The sequence below is a fragment of the Cyanistes caeruleus genome, chromosome 9 (genome assembly GCF_971803275.1).
Source record: "Cyanistes caeruleus chromosome 9, bCyaCae1.hap1.1, whole genome shotgun sequence".
NCBI lineage: Eukaryota > Metazoa > Chordata > Aves > Passeriformes > Paridae > Cyanistes > Cyanistes caeruleus.
In genome coordinates this window covers 8,962,946-8,987,936 of record NC_141709.1, presented here as the reverse complement: position 1 = coordinate 8,987,936, position 24,991 = coordinate 8,962,946, and the positions used below count along the sequence as shown (strand labels likewise).

Here is a 24,991-nt window from a genome sequence, read left to right as displayed (position 1 = left end):
GAATCCCACAGCACTCAGGGGTTAATTGGAGAAGCTCCAAAATTCCCACGTGGAGCTACAAATTGTCATCGAACTTTTACACAGTCAGCCAAAGGCCAGGGCTGTTCTGGGCCTCCAAATGCAGCTGTTGCACACTGTGAGCTGGTTTTGCAGCTGGGACCAGAGGTGAGGAACAGCTGGGGGAAGTGGCCAGTAATTAACGCTGCTGGTCTTTAGCATGCTCGATTACTTACTGCTTATGCACTGCAGAGTAATTGTGTGCAATTTGCTGTCAACTGTGGGTTCCTCAAAGGTGCTGCCTTTGCAAGAACTGCCCTGGATGCTTTGCCCAGGGAGATGTTGGCAAAACTTGGGCAGAAGCTGTGCCTAAGGGGCTCCCTCAGGAGGTGTTGGACACACACTGATGTTTCCTGTGTGGATGGGCGCAGCCACTGCCCTCAGCCCAGCAGGAATCCTCCAGCCAGAACTGCTGCTGGCCTGTCCATCCTCCCCTCACTCAGTGCACCAGGATGGGTGTCACTGCTGGACACAAAATGAGTCACAGGGACACAGCTCGAGGTGTGGTGCAACAGAGTCCTTTATTCTCTCAGTATTTATAAGTTTTTGACCACCACCAGAGAATGGATAGTCAGGTCACCACCTTCCCAACCACACTGGCTGTGAGAGGTGTCCATCAAAAAGGCAAATGCTGGCTTGGAGATGCCAAGTCCAGATCCCTGCACTTGTGGGTGCATCCATGGGGATCAGGAGCTGCTTGCCCAGAAGGAGCTGGCCACCAAGCCCAGTCTCTTCTGAGGGACAAAATTCCCTCTCCCTGCTCACGGAGCGATCCCAGCCCAGCACAGGATGGGAGGCACAAACACCAGGGCAATGAGACAGACTGGAAGTGACATTCTTAAATGGTGTCACTTCCAATTAGTCTTTGTGCCTGCAGAACGAGAAGAACTATTTTTAAGTTATGTTGGAGATTTGTTTTCGAGGTTTTCCAAAGTATAGCAAGCATTTTTCTCTCCAAGATGTCACAGCTTGCGTTTTTGATCCTTTTTATGACTTGTCTTTGCTTCTTTTCCTTTTTTCTCTCTCCTGTCATATCCCAAACATTCACCAATTTTCCCCACAAAGACAGTATCCACTTGTGCTTTTTTATAAAGGGGTTTTCTATGGAACTTCTCAGTGAACAATTAATTCTTTGGCCAGCTCTGCAAATGGAAAATACTTGATTGAAGAGCAGCAATATGTGGACAACTCAAGAAACACACAAAATATCTTTAAGACAAATTAATTTTCAAACAAAGATGCAAAAATAAATTGCAATTTGCAAATACACTGAAGGTAAAATTCCCCCCCAGAATGGGTTGGGTTGGAAGGGTCCTTATAGATCATCTCATTCCTCCCCCAGCCATGGGCAGGGACACCTCCCACTATCCCAGGCTGCTCCAAACCCTGTCCAGCCTGGCCTTGGGCACTTCCAGGGATCCAGGGGCAGCCCCAGCTGCTCTGGGCACCCTGTGCCAGGGCCTGCCCACCCTCACAGGGGAGAATTTCTTGTGTATTTCTGACTTAAATTTCCCCTCTTTCAGTTTGATCCCATTCCCCCTTGTCCTGTCACTGCAGCTCCTGAGGAAGGGTCACTCTCCCACTTCCCTGCAGCCCCTTCACACCCTGGGAAGGAGCTCTGAGGTCTCCTCACAACCTTCTCTTCTCCAGGTTCAGCTTTCCCAGCCTGTCCCCACAGGGAAGGAGCTCCAGTTCCCTTGCCAGCATCTCCTCCTGGTTCCTCGTGCGACACAACTGATGGAACTGCTCAGGCTGAGCTCGTGGGCAAGATCCCAGCAGCCCCAAACCAGGACAACCCCAGACACTGCAATTCAGACCCAAAATGCTCGGGATGGTGAGGCTGAACATGGGGCAGCACAGCCCACATCTCAGTCAATATCCAGCATTTTATTCTGGCCTAGATCCTCCACTGCTGACATCCCCTTTCTCACGTGTCCACCTGCAGGACTGAACAAATCCTCTCTCCTGGCTGAGATTTCCTTGGCTTCCCCAGAGGGGAAGGAGATGGAAAACCAAAGCCCTGGAGAAGAGGGAGGTGGGAAACCATCCCTTTTTCACCACCTGGGAGCAACACAAAATTCTGCTGTTCCAAACAACACCTGGGGCTGTTTGCTGAAAAGGACGAGCACAACTCAGGGGCTGCTTAGCTCCAGACCAAAAATAAAGTCAAAAAAGCAAAGTCAAAATCCTTTCCAGGCTGTCCCCTGCCCCCTGGCCAGCCAGGTGACTGTCACTCAATACTGAATTCGTGCATCTCACAGGAACTTTGCCTCAAATGATAAATCAAGCAGGTTTTTTTAAAGCTCCACCTTATCACAGTCTCTCCTCCGGCACTTCCATGGGAAGGAATAATTATTTTGTGCTCACTGCATGTATAATGAATTTTCAGGCATACTTGTTTGATCGATAGCCTTGAAAATAAAAAATCCCATTAGTCTAACAAGCTCACCAATTATTTCCTGGGATCACTGAGCCTATTCCAGCAGAGAAAGTTGCATAAAATTGAAAGTGAACAGGGAACAGTGCAATATGTTGTTTTACAGGGTAAAACATTCTAAAGCAGTGTTTCACATCGTGTTTGGGGGCAGAGGAAAGAGAACTGGAAAGAGCAGCGAGCTTGGGTCTGCCTTAGCTGCGTGGAAATACCTGGGCAGGGAAGAAACATTTAAAGTTGCCTGAATTTAGATATTAACTACTCTTGTAGTTAACTGCTCTGTCCAAGCCAGCTTTTGCAGGTTCCATGTTTTAAAAAAAGGCTTTTCCAGGACACCCATTCTCACTCATTTCAGATATTGAAACCCAGGCTGGTGAATGGCACTCCAGAAAAATCAGTGTCTCTCTCTCAGCTCCAAAGAAAGCGTGAATAACTTGCTCAGACACTGGAGGTACACAAAGTTGGATGATGCAGATTTCCTCTCCCCACCCAACCTCCCTCAGTCCCCATGAGCTCCTGGGGGCTGTGGGGACACCACTGAGCTCTCTCCAACCTCCAAATTAGTCCTGCTGCCCTCTGGGGTCACCACCTCTCTCCACTGTCGTGGCCAAAATAAAAAATAATTCAAATTGCTCCCAGGAACTGCCTCAGCTTCAGCTGGAAGCTGAACCCAGCACACAAAGGGATTCATTCACTGAAGGCAGCAAGGGGCCAAATCCAAGGCAAAGATTCCCAAGTAAGTCTGCAGCTTGGAATAAGCTGGGGGTTGGCATGGACAGGACACAGCTTCAGTTTGAGCATCTGTGTCAAAGCAGCAGTAAAACCCCCAAAGTTGGTTATTGCTGGGGGTTTCCATCAGGATTACACCCAAATCTTGCTCCATATTTGGCAGCTCACAGATCAACACACTGAGGAAGCACCAGGAAAGAGGCTGGACGTGGCAGGGGTGGCTGCAGGGTTTCATCAGCCCTTTCCCTGCCACTCTGAGTGTTGGAAGGAGAACATATCTGAATTCAAAGCACAATTTAAATCTTGTTTGCTCTTTAGGGATGTTGAGAGATGTTTTTGCTGTGGTTCTGGAGGGGCGGCAGCAGCAAAGGCAGGCAGTGATTAGAGAAATGCCTAAAATTAACAATGTTATACACACTGGCATTCCTGACTTCCAGCACTCCACACTGCACCCAGAAAGGTGGAAGTGGCTGCTCAAACACCCATGAAAATTACAAATTAGACAGAGCATGAAAACAGAACCATTTTGTGCTGGGGGATGGGGTCAGCAGCAAAAATGGACCTTCATGGACAGAGAGGATGATTTGACTTAATCTAATAATTGCAGGCCTGAAGAGTTTGGGGACTGAGAATGAAGAGTTTTGAGGGTTCCATGGCACCAAACCAAGCCCAGGGTTGTCCCCAAGATGCCAGCCCAGCCCTGGGAGAAGCCAGGGCCAGAGGCTGCAGGATCTTGTCTGGGTTCACCCAAACTGCTCCCTTCTCTTTCAGCACCAGCACATCCCCTTTTCCTGGGCCTTGGAGTATCCATCTGTGTTCCTGCCCCTCACCCTGTGCCTCCCTGCAGGTCACAGCTGCTCTTCTGCTCCTTGCAGCCTCCTCCTCCTCCTCCTCCTCACAGCACTGACACGGAGAGGTGTCCCCAGGTGGAACAGGACGTGCTGAAGTGCTCTGGCTGAACAGATCCCACCAGGAATCAGGGGCTGCAGAGCAACACCAGCACAAATGGGCTCTCTGGGGGCTGGTGCCATCCCTGCCCAGGTAAATGACCATGCGCAGAGTCAGACAAGTTTATTTCTATTACAAAAGGCTAAAAAACCTACCACCACCAAAAATCCCACACATTTTCTCCCTGTTCCTGTCTCTGGAAAAAGATCCACAGCTAAAAACAGAACAAGGGAGTCTTCAAAACAACCAGGAATGATGAGAGAAAGGGCACAAGTGGAGTAACTGAGGCATGAAAATGGAGTTTTAGCTTGTCACATTCAGTACTGCCTAGAGGGCCCTGGAAATACTGAACCCCCTGCCACCTATCTAAACTTTAGAGATCCATCCCAGCAGGGCCATGAGCCACTTCTGGCTAAGCTGAGGTCTGTCAAGCACTCCTCAGGCACACAGGAGGACACCAGTGAAGGGTTTGGGCACCTCTGGTCACATCTGCTGAGGTGCAGGGTGCCCCACTCTTCCCAGCTGATTCCCAGCACCAGCAGCACATCACAACCTCCCAGCTCCGAGCCACAGGTGAGCAGGGCTGGAGTCTGCCTGCTCCAAGGAAAGGTTTTTCCCAGCTGCAGGAGACCCCAAGCCCAGCCTGTGTTTGCCAGCCCTCCTGGCCGTGAGTGAAGTGCTTTCCCTGGGGGAGCAGCACAGTTTGATTCTCCCTCCAGCTGCCTTGGCTGTCTCTTACTGACCCCTTCAGCCGCAGGGCTCTTCCTGGAGCACGTCCTGTGCATCAGGATTGTCTCCCCACACCTCCTGGCTGTGGAGACTTTTGTGGCAGAATGGTTAGGCGAGAAAGGCCATGACTGTACAAACTTGCTAGAGATAAAACACCACTAGTGCAGAGGCAGTCTCAAGGACGGATTGCCCTTGAGATATGGGGAGGAGAACAAGAATGTGGTAGACAGAACGAGAAAGAAGAACCAGGGACGGTCTGGTAACCGCAAGAATGCAGAAGCACATAGCTATGTACTGCAGTAATGTAGATAGCAGAATAACCAATGATGAGCTATACTTTTGCAATATGTATGAGCTAATTAAATCATGTATTTAGACACGAGTGTAATGATCAATAAAGGAGATTTGCTTGACGACCACCTGGTGTCTGCGTCTCCCTTCTCCGACAAATGGTGACCCCGACGACGACCCCCTGCTGAGAAAAAAGCGGGGGAGAGAACACGCCACGGTCGGTGAAGTAGTGTTGGGACCTGAGGCACCCGGGTCGGTGCTAAACGACGAAGGGAAAGCACCCTCAAGGACTACATCGGTGGTCTTGAGCCATACGTGCTGCCGGAGCCGGAGGGGTGCAACAGCGCTGACGACAAAAATGGACAGGCAAGCAGCATATGATTTATTTTTGGGGTTATTAGATAAGCTGGGGGTTAGAGACATAAATCCTAGAAAAGACGTACCGGGATTGCTAGCATGGGGTCACGCGAAGGGTTGTTTTTCCAACCCGCACACGGTACATGAATTGAGTGAGTGGCGTAAGTTAGGAGATGTGTTGTGTGAAGCAGTCTTAGAAGAAGATAAAACAGCAATAAAGTTAGGAAAAATTTGGCGAGTTGTGCATAATACTCTATTGAAACATCAGGCAGAAAAAAGAGCGGCTCAGCAAGCAGTAGAAGCCTATAAAAGGAATGCACGGTATGGAGATCATGAACCTTTAGCACCAAGTGTCTCCCAAGTAATTATACCTGCTTCTAGCAGTTTGGGCACAGATGATTGTGCTTGGCCCTCGGCACCCCCTCTCAATAAGTCCACAGAGGACGTTGAAGTGCCTGTCGTAGCCACCTCTGATATTAAGGACCCTTCAGCCCAATCTGTTAAGCCTGGAATGCGTAGTTCACAATCTCCGCCAGAGCCAGATCCTGTCCCTGGGGCAGAGAGTGACCTGTGGGAGGAAATGGCTAGACAGAGGGGAGAAGCATGGAACGCATTGGCTAAGCATGGGCTAGAGAGTGGGGATGAAGTCACCGTGGAGGCGGCGAGGACGTGGGCTCTGCCTGTAGTTTACACCCCGGGGGTAAACCAACAAGGACAAGCTGTTCAGTTAGGGACCTATACACCTCTTGATTAGAAGTTGTTAGCTCAGCTGCGACAGACAGTGAGTCAATTTGGATTTAAGAGTGAACCAGCTAAACAAATGATAGACTACATATTTGACACGCATTTGCTAACTGTCAATGACTGTAGAAGCATTGTGAAACTGATGTTTACTCAACATCAGCAGCTGCTGTTTAACGCACATTGGCAAGCTTTAGTTCAAGAGTCGGTTGGAGTTCAAAGAGGACCCGGTGATCCGTTACAGGGAATTACAGTGGAAGAGATGATGGGATTAGGAAATTATAGAAGAACCGAGGCTCAGATGATTTCCGGACCAGACAAAGTTAGGGAAGCTATGCGTCTGCTTAGAGTTGCTATCAGTCAGGTGAAAGATAGTTCAGGAATTCCCATGTATATGGGAATCAAACAAGGGAGAGAGGAGTCTTTTGGAGACTTTGTTGATAAGGCTGCTACCGCTATAGAACGAGCAGGGGTCCCTGAGTATATGCGAGGGGCTTTGCTTAAACAGTGTGCCTTGCAGAATAGTAACGAGACTACTAAAAGAGTTCTGTTGACCCTGGGGGCTAATTGGACGATTGAGGAAGCCTTAGAAAAAATGGCATTACAACCAACAGGGCAACAAGCATTCCTAGTGAATGCCATTAAAGCATTAGGAGAGGGGTTACAGAAACAGGCAGAAAGTACACAGACACAAGTGTTAGCTGCTCTTGCTCCGCTCCGCGCTCCAGCAGCGGCAACCGCGGCTGCGACCCAGAAGCCCCCTTCCATGAAATGCTACCGCTGTGGAGGAGGAGGGCACATGAGGCGACAATGCCGCGCGACTGGGGTCTGGTGCCAAAATTGTCAAAGCAACACGCACAACTCTTCTGCCTGCCGCCGGCGTTCGGGAAACTCACGGCGGAGCGCGAATGGCAGCCGCGCTCAGACACAAGTTGCTGCCGCGACGTCAGCGCCACCTCGTGTCTACAACCAGCCACTGCCGGGAGCTTGGGACTTGACTCGGCAGCAGCAGTGAAAACAACGCTGATGACAACGCACCCTGTTCGAATTCCTACGGGAGTTTACAGCCCAATAAAGATTAGGGGACAAGTATATGGAGGACTTTTATTGGGGCGCTCCTCGATTTCTGTGATGGGCCTATTTGTTTTACCTGGAGTCATAGATGCGGACTATACCGGAGAGATACAAATTATGGCATATACGCTCTACCCTCCAATTACTGTTGAAGCCGGTCAACGCATTGCCCAATTTATACCACTGCCACAAACAACCAAAGGCATTCAAACATTGATGCAAGGCCCTCGGAATAATCAAGGATTTGGATCATCAGGGATAGCCATGCTCACAATGGACTTAAACAGCAGACCAAAAAAGAAAAAATACAACAGACCGCACCTTGGAAGTACCTGGGATGGACTATTACCAATCAAATTGTGCGTCCACAAAAACTGCAGCTCTCAACAAAAATTGTCACTTTAAATGACGCGCAACGCCTACTTGGTGATCTTCAATGGTTGAAACCCATAGTTGGCATCCCAAACACCTTACTAAACTGCCTTCGCCCACTGTTGAAGGGAACAGATCCCAGTTCGCCTGTCACGATTTCCCCTCAACAGAACAGAGCAATCAAAGATATTCTCCAGTGTATAGAAGTAGGTTTTGTTTCCCGTCGCGATATTGACTTGCCCATTGACCTTACCATATGGAATACCTCAGAACATCTTCTCGGCGCTCTTACACAATCCAAAAAGAAAACGGGGGAAGTGTGGAGACTTTTGTGGCAGAATGGTTAAGCGAGAAAGGCCATGACTGTACAAACTTGCTAGAGATAAAACACCACTAGTGCAGAGGCAGTCTCAAGGACGGATTGCCCTTGAGATATGGGGAGGAGAACAAGAATGTGGCAAACAGAACGAGAAAGAAGAACCAGGGACGGTCTGTTAACCGCAAGAATGCAGAAGCACATAGCTATGTACCGTAGTGACATAGATAGCAGAATAACCAATGATGAGCTATACTTTTGCAATATGTATGAGCTAATTAAATCATGTATTTAGACACGAGTGTAATGATCAATAAAGGAGATTTGCTTGACGACCATCTGGTGTCTGCGTCTCCCTTCTCCGACATGTATACACTCAATGTGCTGCAAGGCCATAGCATGCCAGCACAGTGTCAGCACTATTAAAAATAAGCTTTTCAGCAGATAGTGACTGCTGAAAATAGCAGATAGATAGAAAACAGGTTTGAAATCAACATAAAAATAATGTAATATTTGTCCACTATGAATTCAGCCAAAATCTCCTCAAAGGTATAAAAAAGAAAATTATTATAACGAATTTAAGCAAAGTTCTGATGATTCTGTTTGTACCTCTGATTTGATTTGCTGTCGTAACCTCCTCAAAGATTGAGGGACCTTCCTCATAAAGGCTCGAATCAGAGAGAGAGAAGCAAACCTTTTTTGAGACTGCTTGAAAAGTTCTGTAGCCTTTAAGAATGTCAGAAACAAAAGACAGAACAAGATAATTTTTCACTTTTTAAAACTGAAGTGATAGACCTTGCCATTTTTACTAATTTTTTCCATCATGTAATTGCCAAACAGAACAGATTTACAGTTCTAATCTGAAAGCAGGCTGACTGCAAATCCCATCAAATATGTCAACAGAAAACATAATTTGAAATAATGTAATTCTGCATACCTGCTCCAAGCAGCTCGATTTTATTTGCTCCACATCTGTTTTGATTGAACTTTCAAAGGAGTCAATTTCTTTACTTTCTTTCTGAAGACACTTGCTGAAAAACTTTACCTCCTCAGAAGAAAAGTTACCGACCTCTGAAAATAATCTGAAAGCAAACATAAAAACAATTGGCTGTGAGTCATCTTTTTCCCCAAGACTGTTTCAGCTCAACAGCCCTGAAACATATATATCAACACAAATGTGATGAAAACAGCATAATAATTGTGGTTTAACAAGATGCATTTATTTTTTTAAATGGGAACCTAGATGAATAACAAAATAAAATTTACTTTTACTCTTCTGCCTATTCAACAAACGCTGATTCCCAGAACTCGGTCACCATTTATAAACAACACTTCTATGAAATCTATATACCTGCAACTTTTGAGAAAATCCACATTTGAATCTCTTAATTTTCCTAAAGCTTCCTCCAAGTGCTGCTGGTAACTTCTCACAGTAACCCTGACTGACTCCAGGTGGTTCTGGAGCTCTGATTCCAGATTGTTGCTGGAAGAAGCTGACCTAACAGCAAATAATAAAAGATAAGGAAAGATGTCTGAAAAGGAACACAACACAATGATTCAACAACTGCTGGCTGTAAAGACATGAGCAAATCTGAGGACTCAGAAGTGATTTATGACTCTCAAAGCAGCTCCCCAAGTTGGGATGGTTTGGATGAACCCATGGAAGGTATCAGCAACAGCTGATACTATTGCATCTTTTTCTTCAAAAACAATTAGTCAGCTGCTCTTACAGTGCATGTTCAGTAAACTGGATAAAATCTAAACCAATGAAACATCTTTTCTACTTAAAGACTGTCAGATGAAAATTTCCAGGTGTTCAGTCCTGATTTTAATTTCTTCAGGGCAAGAGAATGAAATTCTTTACATGTTTTCAAGTTTTATCAAGTAGTCTTCATTGAAGAGCAATAACATATGAAAGAACAGGTTCAGAATGCAAACCATAAACACCTCAGACAGAAATCAGGAGTATTTAACTAGGGAGATTCACAGCAACAGCAGTGGCACACTTACTGCTCAGTCACAGGAGCGTGGAGCAACTCAAACTCCAAGTGACTGACTCGGCAATTGAAGTGTGTGTTGAGGTTATTTAGCTGGTCTGAGAATCTGAGGAATTCAGCTCTCTCCTTTTCCAGGCCTTCTGCCAGTACTGCACAGTGGCGCTCAAGATGCTCTTTGTGAAGTGACAGTTCCTCTGAGAAGAAAGGAACTTTACAACAGGAACATTATTCCCTGTTTACTGTGAACTATCACTATGCCCAGTCAACCTGTGACCAGCAGCAGCAGCAGCAAAATAAAACAAAGCCATACCTCATAGTAGCTGAAATATACAAATTAAATACATTCCATTTGGTTTCTTTGACTTTTCTTCTGTGTAAGACACAGATCCTTAACAGCTCCTAATCCATTCAAACCACATGTGTCTCTTGTCTGCTCCAAGCATTCTTTTTCCTTTAGTTTTGGTCATTGCTGACATCTCCATTTATCTCTCTGTTCTCAGTCTCGTAACAAAACCAATGGCCATATTTTTTAATGGAAAATCATCCACTTTTCCTAGTTTTGTGAGGGAAGGAAAAAAATCAGTTTTGGTCTCTCTTCCAGAATGATAGCTGGATAAATCAAGAGCCAGGCAACCACCTGAAGAAAGCTGCCAGAAGAAGCACCTGTCCTCTTTGCAGAAAAAGGGAAATTGAAAAATTATTTGCCTGCTCTCCAAAAGCAGAATTTTTTTCCTTATGTGTTAAAGACCAAGAAACCTGTCTAAAATCCCTTTTTCTCACCATAAAAACTTGACACTTCCTATGCAAAAAGAGTTTTAGTTAGACGATGCTCTGTAGCTGCTCAATGACATTTCACAGAGTTAAATCCTCCCTCTCATGTTTTCAGAAGCTTGGCCCTGACATTTTGGCTCTCCCAACTTGCTAATTTCTTTTCCTGCAATACTTTTAAAATATTTTTTGTACAGCACAGACTCTTGTTAAATAATTTCAAGGTGGATGAGAATTCACAAACATTGACAATAGAATGTTCAGTATCTTCTGCAATCCAGTTGTTAATCAAGGCACTACTGTCTATTTTTCCAAAAATAACACAGCACAAACCAGGAAGAGCTCTAGAAAAGAAATATCATTTTAAAAATATGTAAGTAACATAATATACTGGGAATTCTTGACAGCCAACTGCTTTCTATTGTCTTCTACTACTAAGTCAACTAGTGCTGAAACAGATTTTGGCCCACTTAGGACCATCATGTTAGGAACACATGCGATGCTCAGAATACAAAAAAAAAAGTCAATACCAGCTCGAACATTGTAGATTTTTGTCTGTATATCCTCCTGCTTTCCTTGATGCAACTTAAGATGCAGCAGAAGTTTTGAATTCAGCTCCTCTTTCTTGGCAGCTACAAAGACATAGGAGTTTGACAAGGATTCTGCAAACCATTTCTCCAAGTGCTCAAAAAAGCAGAGGCGAATCCTATGGTTGAAAAAGAAATATTATGGTGAGGAACAGCAAATAATAAGTAAGAATTTATTAAATACATAATTTCTAAGAATTTAACTTCTGGCTATAGGAAGGTATGGTTTCAGTACCATTTGCATAGTACTGGTAGAATTTTTGAGCTAGCTGCATACTACTGAGTACCAGGCATTTTACCTTCAAGGCTTTGCAGGGGATTTGGGCAAATTACTTGTCTCACTAAATAATTTTCCTTAAATGATGAATATTCTGTAAAGGTAAATGTTTTTATGGTACTTTGACAGCCATGGATACAAAGCAATATAAACATTTTCTCGTATTTGTATGAATTTCAAAAGTGGATTAATGTAATAATTGTACAATTAATTTTATAATTAAATAGCTAACAATATAAATATCTAATTATACAACACTAATTAGATAACTTTTCCTCTGTAGTCTAATGTTTCTTCTAAGCAGCTGAAATTTGTGTGTTACATAAAGGGAAAGAACAGAATTTGTTTTCTACTTACCTTTCCTTCAGCTTGACAAACATGGCTTCTGTGAGAAGTACATATTTCAGATACATAGGAAGGGATTCTTCTTTTTCGAAACTTGTAAGGTAACTCTCTGTGATGTCAGTCTTTCCTGCCTCTTCAACTCCAAGAACAGTAAAAGTGTTTCCACTAGCAGTGGAGAAAATCTCCGTGGCAATTTCAGCACTTTCTGCCTCACTGCTCTTGGATGCTGACTGGGAAACAGTGGGAAATTATCACGTTACTTTTAAAGGTATCAGCATAGAATTAACAGCGCACCAGCTAGTCTAGGAATCCTAAGGATATTTAGAATAATGTTCTCATTCTTAATTTGGACATTTACACAGTGCTGGCAATATTTATATATTTATATATTTATATATTTATATATTTATATATTTATATATTTATATATTTATATATTTATTTATATATATGCCAACAAGACATAGGCAGAGTCAACAATGTTTGAAAACTTTTTCGTTATGGTATTAATTCATGGAAACTGAAAAACTAATACGTAGGTACAAATACTTCGCTTAAATCATTCACTACAGGCTGAGAACACTGTGATGAAAGACAGATTAGAAAAAAAATTATGAAAAATTATCAAAAAGAATGGTTGTGAACTGTTTTATACTCTCCATTTTCCCATAAAAGGATCTAGAGCCCTGGGTGCTTTGTATACAAACTAAGCAAAAAACGACTTTCTATTCATTCTCAGCAAAAAGATTCCTATTCCTCCTTATTTTGGTCAAGACTGCCTTCACTTTCAAATGTATTCTCTTGCTCACTTACCTGCATAATACTTAGTCCCTGTTCTGCATGCTCATTTTCTTCACTTTTATGAGGAACACTCTCCTCATCTTCTTCTTCCTCTGTTTCTGCAATTTCCTGTGCCAAGATCACCTGTTTCTCCATTAAGTTTGTTTCTCCAGCTGATTTTTGACAACTGTCCCTATCTTCTGGCACCAGTTGAGAGAGGCCATTGTCCTGCTCTGCTCTGGGCTGGGATGTCCTTGCTTTGAGCCCTGGGGGTAATTTTGGATGCCACAATGTTAGAAAGACCTAAAGCTGCTAGAGAAGTCCAAAGGAGGGACACAGAGATAGTGAAGGCTCTGGAGGGGAAACCATACAAGTGGCTGAGGGCATTTGGCTCAGCTGGAGAGAGGAGACTGAGGTCACACCTCACTGGGGGCTGCAGCTCCTCTCAAAGGCAATAGAGGGGCAACTTTAATTTCTGCTCGGTGTGACCAGGGACAGGACCCAAGGGAATGCCTGGAGCTGTGCCAGGGGAGGATTAGACTAGGTACTAGGAAAAGGTTCTTCCCTCAGTGGGTGGTAGGCACTGAACAGGCTGCCCAGGGAATGGGCACAGCCCCAAGGCTGCCAGAGCTCCAGAAACATTTGGACAATGCTCTCAGGGATGCACACGTTGGGATTGTTGGGATGTCTGTGCAAAGCCAAGAGCTGGACTTTCATGATCCCTGTAATTCCCTTCCAACTCAGGATACTCTGATTTTCCTCTCCTTGCACAATGCTCTCAGCTTGCTGCTCCACTGTTTGTTCAGCTTCTGAAGCCTCAACTAGTTACTTACAATTAAAGCAGACTTCTACTGGTTACAGCCCAAAGAAATAGAAATTGAAAAACAAGTAAGCAGAAATACCTGTTTGGACTGTTGAGGTATTATTTTGATCTTGAACTGTGGAGTCTATCGTGCCTTGCAAGTTTGAAAACCAAAACAACAACAAAAAATACCTGCCACACTGTTTTAAAATATGGATTTGCTTATAAGAAACCCATATTCCTTCTCAAAATGTTTCTATTTCAGTAAGATATGATAGTCTTGAATAGATCACTTACTATCTAAAGAACCTGTAACACTCAAATAGATTATTTTAAGTCTATTACCTTGTAGTTCTTTGTTCAAAAGGCAAATGGATTTGCTAAAATGCCGTTTGTAACAAGGACAGAGTTAAAAGCGGGACTGAGAAATGTTTTGTTTTCCCTCTGCTATCTCTACCAAAAGCATTTTATTCAATGGCTGAAACAATATATAATCTGGATTTTAAAGGTAAATTTTCTCTAAAGTGAAAAATGAATACACTAATAAGGTTCTAAACCAGTAGATATTTTCTTTTTACCTGTTTGGAGATTTCCTTCACACTAAAATGCTGGCTGATGGATATACTATAAGAAATCAATTCCCACAAAATAGCTTTTGGGTAAGCCATTACTTCATCCATTACAATTTGCTTGAGTGTCTCATTCCTGTCCAATTTAAGGTCACTGTTGAAGAGACTCAAGTATGTATAGAAATAAAATTCAGTATGATTGCAGTGCCTTTAAATCTAAATCTGACCTTCTGATCAGTCTCATAAAACCTTTAGGCTAAATCTTGCGACTGACCTGTTTACACTGAATACAATCACATTCTGGCTTGTTAGAGATTAGTTCATTACAAATAAATAAATGCACAAAAGTTAAGAAATATTTATAGTAAAGCCTTTTACATCCTTCCTTTTGGATGGGGAACCATACAAACACTGCTTACATAAAAGATGTTAAAATATTGTCTTCCATGTTAGTTCTGCACTGTGCTCAGCTGCGACTGAGCCTTTCTGGTTCATCTTCCTTTTACTTGAAAATAAAGCTACATCTTGATTCAAGAAAAATCAATGTTCACACTTGTTTTCATTTACATTTGCATTTGCTTTGTCTCCTAAACAAAGATAATTATGGGGAATTTATGTATATGTTCAGATAGGTTACATTCCATTTCTGCAATCTGGACTTGTATTTTCACTTGGTCTGTTACCTCTGACTTTCTTTTAACTGCTCAAATGAGTGTGGTTTTGGAATGATAGCAGTCTCCCTTTGTCCCATTCCTAAACGGTGGGTATTATTTGCCTTAACCTTGTTCAATATGTACATTATTTTATATTCTTACATGAAGTTAAAAGCAGTCTTTTTCCATACCTTCACACAATAGCATAAACAAGACCTAAGTAGTACAACCAGCGTTAAAATATGCTTTACTTTTTAAGTTTACAATACAAAACTCATACCTAGTTCTAATTTGATCTAAAGAGGAAAGGGCTTTCTCCAAATATTCCTTCAGCTCTTCTTCACAGCTTGCCATCTTCATTTTTTCCAAACTTGTATCCAGATTATCTTTCATCATCTAAGGCCACATGAAAAAGCTAGTAATAATGGTTTAGTAGATACTAAAATCTCCATTACTATTTAGGATTCAAATAAGTTAATTATGTACATATATTCTACACCAATAAGGGAAGCTACCTTAGCAAAACTCATCACCCATGAAGATCTGCCTAGATAATGAACACCTCTGACATTGCTATCCCAAGCTGGCTGTTGTAACTATGAGAACTTTGCATCCAACCAGACTATACCTGCACGACATCCCATAATAGCAACTTGCAGCCACTTTATACAGAAAGCAGCAGTGATCCTTAACACTGTTGCCCTATCAAGAAGAAGACAGGACTGTCCATTCAGTGTGAATCAAGGAGTTAGCAAAAATGCACTTGACTGAATGAAACTGAAAAGTAGAAATTCCAATACAAAAGTCAGATATTATGTTCTTAATTTTATAGCAGCTATTTTGAATTCCAGAGGGTTCTTTGCATTAAGAAGTCCTTTCTTTACAGCACACCCTTGTTTTTATGTTTATACCTGAATTATGTTATCCTGTTCCCATCTGCATTCATCTACTTTCTTCTCAAGTACATCATCCTGCTGGGACAGTTGGAGCTGATGGACATCCCAGAGAGCCATGGCATCCTGAACATAGTTGTACAAGCCTTCACAATGCTGCTCATGCCATTTAGCCATCTCCTTAAAATCACTCTAAAGAAAAACATTCAAGTGAACAAGTTCTTTTTAAACTGCTGGAAGGTGAAATGAATGAGTAAGAGGATATGTAACGTGATAAAAGGCTGCCTGGAATTACATGACTGGTATTCAACATGGTGTCTTCTATTTGGAGAGTTAAAAAAAATGAAAAATCCAAGTAAACTGGGTAAGAATGTGGATTTTTGTAGTACAAGCTGAGAGTATCAAAACTTCTGCTTATTCTGGCATCATAAAGCACCAAATCACATTCTACAATTTATCACATCAGGAACAACTGCCCAGTCATTTTATATATAGAATCACAAAAGATCAGATTGGAAGACATTTGGGAGATCATTTAAATATATTCCTCTGTCATAAGGCAGACTGGGTGGGCCATACGTCATTCATCTCTATCATATGCATTTCAGATATAAATTATAATAAAAATACAATATATTTATATTACAAATAATAAACACAATAATTATGAATTCTTCCACAGGAAGCTTTTCCACACCAAACTTTGCTTCTTTGTAGTGCTTAGTCACACTGTGGACCTCTTTCTAATGTGACATCAATAGCCTACAATGCAGAAGGCATTGCAGGTGGGAGCACAGGAAGAAAGGACTAATCCCAAGGAGTGATAAAAATAAATGTAATAGACGCACATTCATGTGCTCCAGTTGTTCTTCAAACCTATGTTTTAGTTTCTCAGTCATCTGGAGCATGTTGGAATGCACAATTTCAACATCTTCTACTGTGCAAATATCCAACAGGGTCATCTAAGTGAAAAGAATAGCAAATTATTCACATGCATATAAGAAATACTGCATGGCTTTCAGAGAAGATGGCTAAACTTAGTGTTTATTTGCTTGTAATGGACAGAGGGAAGATTCAACCTCCTAGAGCCCACATTCCGTTAGTAAACAAAACAATTCAGTTGGATACAAAGGGAGAAACTGAGGCAGAGAGGTGGAATTCCTTTGCCAAGATAAGATGGATTTAGCACAAAGGCTGAGGGTCCTTGCATCCTCCAGGTAAATGCAGGACAGCACCCCCTTCATTACTGGCATTTGTTAGAGCTTTTACACATTTCAAGTACCTTTTGAACAGAGTAAGAGGTTAAAAACTTGTTATCTCAATGTTTGGCGGATCCTCAAACATATTTTACTGTAATGACATATCGTACCATCACTTCCACACCCAAAGCTGACACTCACCTTGCAGACCTGCACTTTTTCCTGACATTTGTCCTGGACCAGCTCATACTGGATGCGCATTTTCTCCATGCACTCCACATTAGGTGTGTCTGAATGATATGGAACAGACCACGGTCAACATTCCTGTACTTCACAGTGCAGTGTGAAAAGGAAACATGACAGCAGCCCTGTGCTGAATCTCAGCACAGGGACAGATGCCAGCAGTGTCTGCACACCACTGTGACACCACCAACCAATCAAAAGAGACACCTTAATACACAGCTGTTTCTAATTATGCTTCAAAGTAGCAAGTTATTTACAATTGCTACCAACCTCCATGCTACCATACAGGCTACAAAGCTCACTGTGCTCTGCAGCAAGAGAAAGCAGACACAGAGGGAAGGCATACTACAGGACTTGGAGAAAGGAATTATCTGCAATATTTCCCCTCTTCTTCTCTGAGAGTTCAAAAGGAGGATTTTTTTAGGATTGAGAACTGATCCATGTCAAAATTAACCTTCTATTTCCCCCAGATTAATTCTAACAAGCCAGTTTCTGCTAGATCTCACCATGAGTAAGTGTTTGCACTGGCCAAAGGAAAGTGATGTCACAGGCAGCTTCTTTGGGTCTTCCTAGTAGCCAGCTCAGAGCAACAGAGAACGTAAGTGGGAACATATAGAATAAAGAATTGAGCAAACATGCACTTTCAGGACAACTGTCTGCCTCATGGTTGCCTGGGGAAAAAGAAAGGATTGCTTGAATTCCAAACTGGTTTTATCATTTCTCAACTTACCAATACTCCTGTTTAAATTCTCCAGAGTTCTGTACCATTCATTTATTATGTCAGATTGTGTATGTTTTGGAGGCAACAAGGTGCTATCAAAGTAGGAAACAAGAGTCAGGTATCTTAAAATACAAATCAGTCAGTACTTAAAATATAAAATTATGAATCAGAGTATCCATACTACTGTGCATTATTTTATTTAAAGCCATTTTGGCAATGAAAATAAACCAAAGAGACTGTTGTTGTTTGAGGCCAACTATTTACTGCCTGACAAGGAACTAAGTGTAATTCCTGCATCTAGGAATGTAATTGTTCCTACATACACTGTAAAAAAACTCCCTGTAAATATTGCAATACATTACACCCAAAAATGCTTCTTGTGTTCAGGATGGATATTCAAACACAGCAGTGTTGGATTTCTATGCAGACTCCTCTCTTAATTTATTACACAAATAAAATCCCACAGAGAAAAAATGTCTTGACATACCAACTTCTAGTTCTCCACCCATTCCTACCCCATTTCAAACGTCAGTAAGATTTACTTTTGCGTTCCTGCATTTTTAGCCCTTGATCACCACCTATTTAGTGTAGCTGGTGCAGTGAAAATCAAGAGTGCATTTTTTTCCATTAAAAAGAGCTGTACAAAAATAGGTTTAGACCCTGCCTTATTGCTGAATTTAACAATCACACACTGACAGGAAGCAAAGTGCATTGTGTAGCCAAGTCCCTCATTAACTCCAGAAAGAATTGTTTCCCTTTATGCTACACCCTCTTCTGCCATACCCAATGTGCTGCAAAACTCTCAGTCTCTGTTCACTAAGTACAATCTGCTTCTTTATCATATTTTCCATTTCTGTTTTCACAGTTGGGGGATTCTGTATTTCTTCACTTGCCGTAAATTCTCTGCAGGATGGAAAAAAGATATGTATAATGGAAACATGATATATGTGACATCATATGTGATATGTATAAAGAAAAAATGATAAAGTATTACTTTTATAGAAACTAGTCACTTTGCGTTATTCATTGTCCAAAATAAGACTGCAAAATTTCTGACCTGAAACTGAACTATGCAGTTCTTTTGGATGAGCTTCCAGACCTTGACTCTCTCTTGCCATTTCAGTTGATGCAATTTGTCTTTCTCAAGCTCTGATTTCATTAGATTAAAGAGCAGCTTGGCAGTTGCCCTCTCATTACCCAGCAGTACTCTGTTTATATTCTGTGTGTTAAAAAATAAAACCAGGAGTAGAAGCATTATACAACATGCAAAAACCAAAAAAATTGTCTCTTCTACAGAAAATGAGGGGAAAAAAAGGACACAAATGATAATGGATACCCTGCCAAGTAGAAATCTCTTCTATATTTCAGTGATTGATAGGCAGAAAAAATGCATTTCAGTTGGGGAAAAAAAAGACATTCTAGGAATATTCAGACTGATATCTTGCCCCAGGTAAAACATTTACCATGGCCTTATTGTTAATGAGCTGGTGAACATCAGCTGCCAAGAAGAAAGAAATTTCTTCCAGTTTCAAGGTCTACTTGGACAGTACATCTGCTATCTGTGCAATAAAATAATAAAGAAAATCAACAACAAAAAGTGTAACTCAAATATCAATTTTCAAAGTCAAAAAACTACAGGAATGAGACAATTTTTCCATTAAAATGAATTAAATTAATTAATCAATTAAATAAATTAAAATGAATTTATGTTAATTGGATGACACAGACTGAGAAGTAAATTTTAAAATATTACTCTTAGCTATCTTAAAGACTGATTTTTTCATTAATTCATAAAAATAGTAATGAAAACATTCCACTTTGCTACTACTCAGCTGACTTCTCTTTAATTGTGATAATTGAGTGCTCTGCAGACAGGCTGCAATATGAATTTAAAAATCAAACCAGCTTCCCTTCAAATATCTGAAGGGAATCCACCAGCGTCTGTTTTAAGTGAACACAGAATTAAAGCAAATGTGTTCATCTCTGCCATTTGTTGCAACTAATCCAACAGAAAGGTTACTGGTGATACTCTCAGACTTACTCACCATACCTGAATTACAAAGAGAGGAGGAATAGGCACTGATGGAACAGTTTTTCTTTGCCTACAAGGACAGTGCAGCAAGCTCTTCCAGAGTCTATCCATTTTTTTATCCAAACGTTTCCTATGATGTCCAATGACTTTGACAGGTTAGGCTGGATACTACAAAACTGCAACACATTTGCTACTGACACCCAGCCAACACAAACTAAAATCAAGCTAGCTCATGTCTATGCTCCTTCTCAGCTGCAGAATAGCTATGTTCCCCAAAAAAATAAGAGACCAGATGAAAGTTTGACCTACACAAGTCTCCAGGAAAATAAAAGCAGCTCACATATTCCTTGCACCTGTAGTATCCGTAATCGTGAAAGAAAGAAACACCTTAAAACTAGGAAAAAAGTAGCTTTTCCTGATTATGTGGGTGTAAAATGAGTGAAAATAAATGAGTTTATTAGTGAAAAGAAAGCAATCACCACATAACAGAACTACTGGCAGGCCTCTGACTCCTGTGGAAACAAGCTACTCCTGCTCTGCATCCAGCATGGTATCAGCAAATAACAATCTTATGCTTAAGCAACAGTTATTGAGACTGCAGCTCACTTTAACAGCTCGACTCCTTTCAATCTCCTTCAGGGATTCGTCCACTGCCCTAATCCACTTTTTTCTGTTTGAGGATTCTTCATGGATCATATTCCACAGTTCTTCCAAACCCTGCAATAAAAATCTACTCTCAATCTCATTGAAAAGTGAATATATATAAGAAAAAAATATAAACGGAAAAAACCCAATAATTTAGGACTTCAGTGAACCATAAGAAGACATTACATAGAGCAGGTACAAGTAACTGAAGTTGAGCCAATGCTCTGAGCTGCCTTACTTCAAATGAGAAACCTTCCAAAGCCATGTCAGATGCAATCTTTTCAAACAGAAGTTTACTCTTTTCATCTGATTTCATCACTTTAAGCTGAAGGAATTCCTGAATCTTCCAAACAGAGGCTTCCATCTCCTAAAACGGTAGGTCAGTGTAATCATTTCAATATTGGGCCTTGACCTTAGAAGAGCACTCAAGACTCTGCATTAAAAGATCCTGCTTTACCCTGCCAATGCCGTCCAGCTCCTGCTGCATTTCGGTCACTGCTCGATCGTGACGCTTTTGCCGCCGTTCTGCCAGGTACTTCCATGTACCACTGCCTGCTTCCTCAGGAACTGCAGAGAAAGAAATGAGCATTCTATAGCCTGGAACTGTTGCTGCAGAATATAGGATGCATGAACAATAAATCCCTCAATCTACACTGTAACTGCTGTAGTCTGTGCAGTTCTCACAGTGTGCAACATCTTTCCTTGGGAAGTGCAGTCTTAGCAAATGGAGGTAAAAATACAAAATACTAGAGTGTATTTTAAAATTTCCTTTATTAACTTCTGTTTTTCAGAAGGATAATAACATGGAACTATTAGCTCAGCTATGATGTAAAAAAATTGCAACATTTCAGGAATGAGATTTGATTACATCAAAACTGGAATTTATAATGCTAAACATGACCTGTGATTGACAATTTCACAACTGCTTTTTTTTCCTATTAGAAGACTCTTCATCTTCAAAATCATCAAACCATCAAAACTTTGAAACAAAAATTTGAAGATGAGGCCTCTTAAGCTTCAAATCATCAAAATTTGTCAGGCCATTTCTGAGCCTGATTTTTGTTGTCTTGCAGGAGAAAAATGTGCCAATGTGGCTGTAACCAAACTGTGTATTCTATTCCCCTCTACCTCATTTTGTGATGAGCTGTTAATGATAGATCATTTTCAGTGCATACCTGACCCCCCAGGATACAAGCTGGATGTTAAAATGAGAAGAGGCAGACCCTGCAGGGTGAGATAGTGTTTCTTTATCCTTCCTTCAGCTGGGGAAGCAGTAGCACCACCCATCCAGTGAGGGTCATGTCTGCCAATGGGCCATAATGAACTGAATATGTACTAGCAGAATGGGCAGCTGATCAAGGACTCCAAAAATATTCTAGATTCAAGGGATTCCATCATTCCATTGTGAACCTCCCTGCCCTGGGGGATGTACCACCTGAACCTCATGGATATAATCTGGGCACTTGGGCACTTGGGACACCACCACCACCACTGGACATCCAGAGGAGGACCCAAACTTTCACAAGACCACTGCTTCTGGCAGGACTGCAACCACTGCAACCCTGACCACAAGGGTGCCAGGCTGTACTCTGACTTTGTGTTTTAAATGTTTTTCTGTACCATTGCATTTACTGTAATCTTTCTATTCAATTGTAACTCCAATTCAAAATCTCTCACAAGGTATTTGTGTGGGGTTAATTTCTCCTGCTGATTTTCTTTCAAACCAGCACAATTTCATACCTTGTTCAGCTAAAACTGTTACATGTACCATGTCTCCTGTGAATGCAACTTAAAATAGATGACATTAAGAGAAACCAGTTTTACCAACTACATCAGGCAGGCCTCTGACTTTCTCAGCTGAACTTGCATCTACATTTCCCAATGCTTCTGAAAAAGGTGTAGGTTGTCTGAAACAGAAAGTGAATAAAGCTTCAATTTGTACCATTAATGCACCAGAAGAGGGACTAACATAATAGTATAATTCACTTTAATTGGCAAAATGTAACATTAAAGTGATCATAAATATCATCCCAACTTTCAAGAATATAATTTAAAGAATCAATGTTGCTTCTTCTGAGACAAATTGAAGCCTGGATGGTAGATGCCAGCTTAAAATCTATTAAGATGGCATTAAAGCAATACATGTTAGATTTAGAATGTGTAAACTACAGAGACATACAGAACAGTTCTAACAGGTAAAAAACTGTGAACTCTTTAGGAGACACCAGCAAGAAACGTGGAAATAGCCTTTATCTGCCCAAGTGCTTTTCCCAACAGCTTGGGCACTGGGTTTTTCCTTGGGGTCAGTGAGAATCCCTGTATCATTATTCAGCAGCTGGCTTAGGATAAAAAAGAATGGTTGTATTATCTTCATTCTTGTTCGTCACATTATCTTACAGCATCATCATGTAAGCCATTTACTTGGAAATACAGCCTAAAAAATATGTTTCTGACTAGGTATATATCTAGATTGCTATGAGCAAAGACAATTTCTTTTTAAAAGGAAAGCCATACAATATGCCTTCTATTGCAAATATTGGTCTGTTAGCCTGCACTTCAATGGGCAGCAAGCAGTTCATTATACTAAATTTACACTTGGCAAGGAGACAGTCTATTACAAGTCGTTAGTTCTATGACCAAGAATTCAGTAGTTCCTAATTCCCACTGAAAATCTGTCAATTTCATCCCTCTAGTTATGAACATGTAATTGGGGTTTTATGCTTCTGTTCTTTACCTGTCTGACTGTGGCTTTTTTGTGAAGTCACTGATGGGTGTTTCACCAACACATTTCTGCTGATTACATGGTAATGGCATGGCATCAGCAGACATTTCTGAATGCCTATTTAAAGTGTACTTTTTACTCTTCTTAGAGAATCTTGTCTTTTTTCCTTTATCCAAAAGGTGGGCTAAGTGAGCCTTTAAAGAAACATAATCTCAACAATTAGAATTCCTTCAAACCTACTGAATGGAGAGCAGCGACAAAATAATTAATAAAAACAGCAGGGCAAAGACAGCAGAAGAGAAAAGTAAAATAATGAACCCTACACACCACATGCATAACCACTTTCATCTAAGGCTATCTTCAAAATGAGAAAAAAAAAAAAAGGATAATCTTTTGCTTAGAGAGGAAAAGTGGAGTAACTGGATTGTGCTGCCTTGCTTACAGTTACCAAAGTTAACAGCAGAGTTAAAAATGCCTGTATTTGGCTAATTATGCCTCTAAACGTTTTACTACTCTGTTATGATTCTGCCTTTAGTTAATATAACCTGATAGACAACAAAGAGATGGGAACACATGTAGATTCACTGGAGAGCATATGCTGGAGATAACACATCCATTTTTTCCTAAAAAAAGCCAAAACCAGAAATGTTGAAAATGACCTGGGATCATTTCAACAGCCAGCAAACTGAGTAACACAACAAACTCCTTTGGCTTTTACTCAATCCTCTGCTTTTTTCACCTGGGCCTTGAAGATCTGTTTACAGATCTCTCTGTGAACATGTCACACTCGTCCTATTGAGAACACATGGCTCATCGCAGCTGACTGGCCGCGCCTGCTTCCAGAACTGGCAACTACAAGCTGGGAGCCAAGAGGAGATACAACACTTCACTTGGAAAAGGGCCTTCCTTGAATCCCAGAATCCCAGAATGGTTTGGGCTGGAAAGGACCCTAAAGATAGATCATCTTACAACTGCCTGGCATGGGCAGGACACCTTGGACTATCCCCCGTTGCTCCAAGCCCTATCCAGCCTGGCCTTGGACACTCCCAGGGATGCCACAGCCTTTCTGAACAATCTGTGCCAGGGCCTCAGCACCCACACAGGGAAGAATTCCTTTCCAAGCTCCCATCTATCCCCACCCTTTGGCAGTTTGAAGCCATTCCCACTTGTCCTGCCACTCCGGGCCCGTTTCCAAAGACCCTCTCCAGCTCTCTTGGAGCCTCTGTAGGCACTGCAAGGGACTCTAAGGTCTCCCTGGAGCCTTCTCTTCTCCAGACTGAACACCCCCAGCTCTCTCAGCTTGTCCTAAAGCAAAGGAGCACCAGCCTTCACAGCAGCTTCGTAGCCTCCCGGAGACTCCTAACGGTGAAACTCCACGCCTACCGCTCCCCTGCCAGGCCCCACGGGTGTCGCTCCCGGGTGTCGCTCCCGGGTGTCGCTCCCGGCTGTCGCTCCCGGGTGTCGCTCCCGGGTGTCGCTCCCGGGTCTCTCTCCGCCCCCCAGGGGCCCTCAGGCGGTCCCGCTCGGACGCGCTCGCGCCGAGCCCGCGCGTGCCGTTGTCAGACCAACGGGGGCGGGGCCCGCCTCATCCACAGCGCCCCCCGGCGGCCGCTGCCGGCAGTACCCGGCCGGCCATCCCGGCCCGCTCACCCGGGACCTGAGCTCCGGAACCGGGGAACGCAGCCCCCGGTTTGTGTTCGTCTCTGCACA

The 24,991-nt window shown here is 42.3% G+C and overlaps 1 protein-coding gene across 1 annotated transcript; it reads right to left on the bottom strand.

Moving 5' to 3' along the window:
- Nucleotides 1–1,041: 1,041 nt before the first annotated feature.
- Nucleotides 1,042–24,770, bottom strand: LOC147651508 (coiled-coil domain-containing protein 180-like). The gene is made up of 21 exons (XM_086841983.1): nucleotides 23,294–24,770; nucleotides 22,384–22,466; nucleotides 21,017–21,126; nucleotides 20,798–20,926; nucleotides 20,521–20,631; nucleotides 19,346–19,441; nucleotides 18,940–19,101; nucleotides 18,666–18,785; nucleotides 17,892–17,974; nucleotides 17,120–17,208; nucleotides 16,568–16,681; nucleotides 15,738–15,911; nucleotides 15,107–15,222; nucleotides 14,162–14,309; nucleotides 12,836–12,931; nucleotides 12,035–12,252; nucleotides 10,059–10,265; nucleotides 9,400–9,546; nucleotides 8,986–9,130; nucleotides 8,658–8,774; nucleotides 1,042–1,199 (listed from the first exon to the last, which is right to left on the bottom strand). The coding sequence occupies exons 8-21, from the start codon at nucleotides 18,731–18,733 to the stop codon at nucleotides 1,182–1,184; spliced, it is 1,740 nt and encodes a 579-aa protein (XP_086698109.1). The 5' UTR covers nucleotides 18,734–18,785; nucleotides 18,940–19,101; nucleotides 19,346–19,441; nucleotides 20,521–20,631; nucleotides 20,798–20,926; nucleotides 21,017–21,126; nucleotides 22,384–22,466; nucleotides 23,294–24,770; the 3' UTR covers nucleotides 1,042–1,181.
- Between the last annotated feature and the right edge of the window lie 221 nt (nucleotides 24,771–24,991).

Coding starts and splice junctions, on each gene's coding strand:
- LOC147651508 (XM_086841983.1), bottom strand. CDS start 18,733: ATGGAAAATATGATAAAGAAGCAGATTGTACTTAGTGAACAGAGACTG. Junction 12,932..14,161: donor TAAAAAGAAAATATCTACTG/GTTTAGAACCTT, acceptor ATCTTGGCACAG/GAAATTGCAGAAACAGAGGA. Junction 8,775..8,985: donor AATCGAGCTGCTTGGAGCAG/GTATGCAGAATT, acceptor ACATTCTTAAAG/GCTACAGAACTTTTCAAGCA.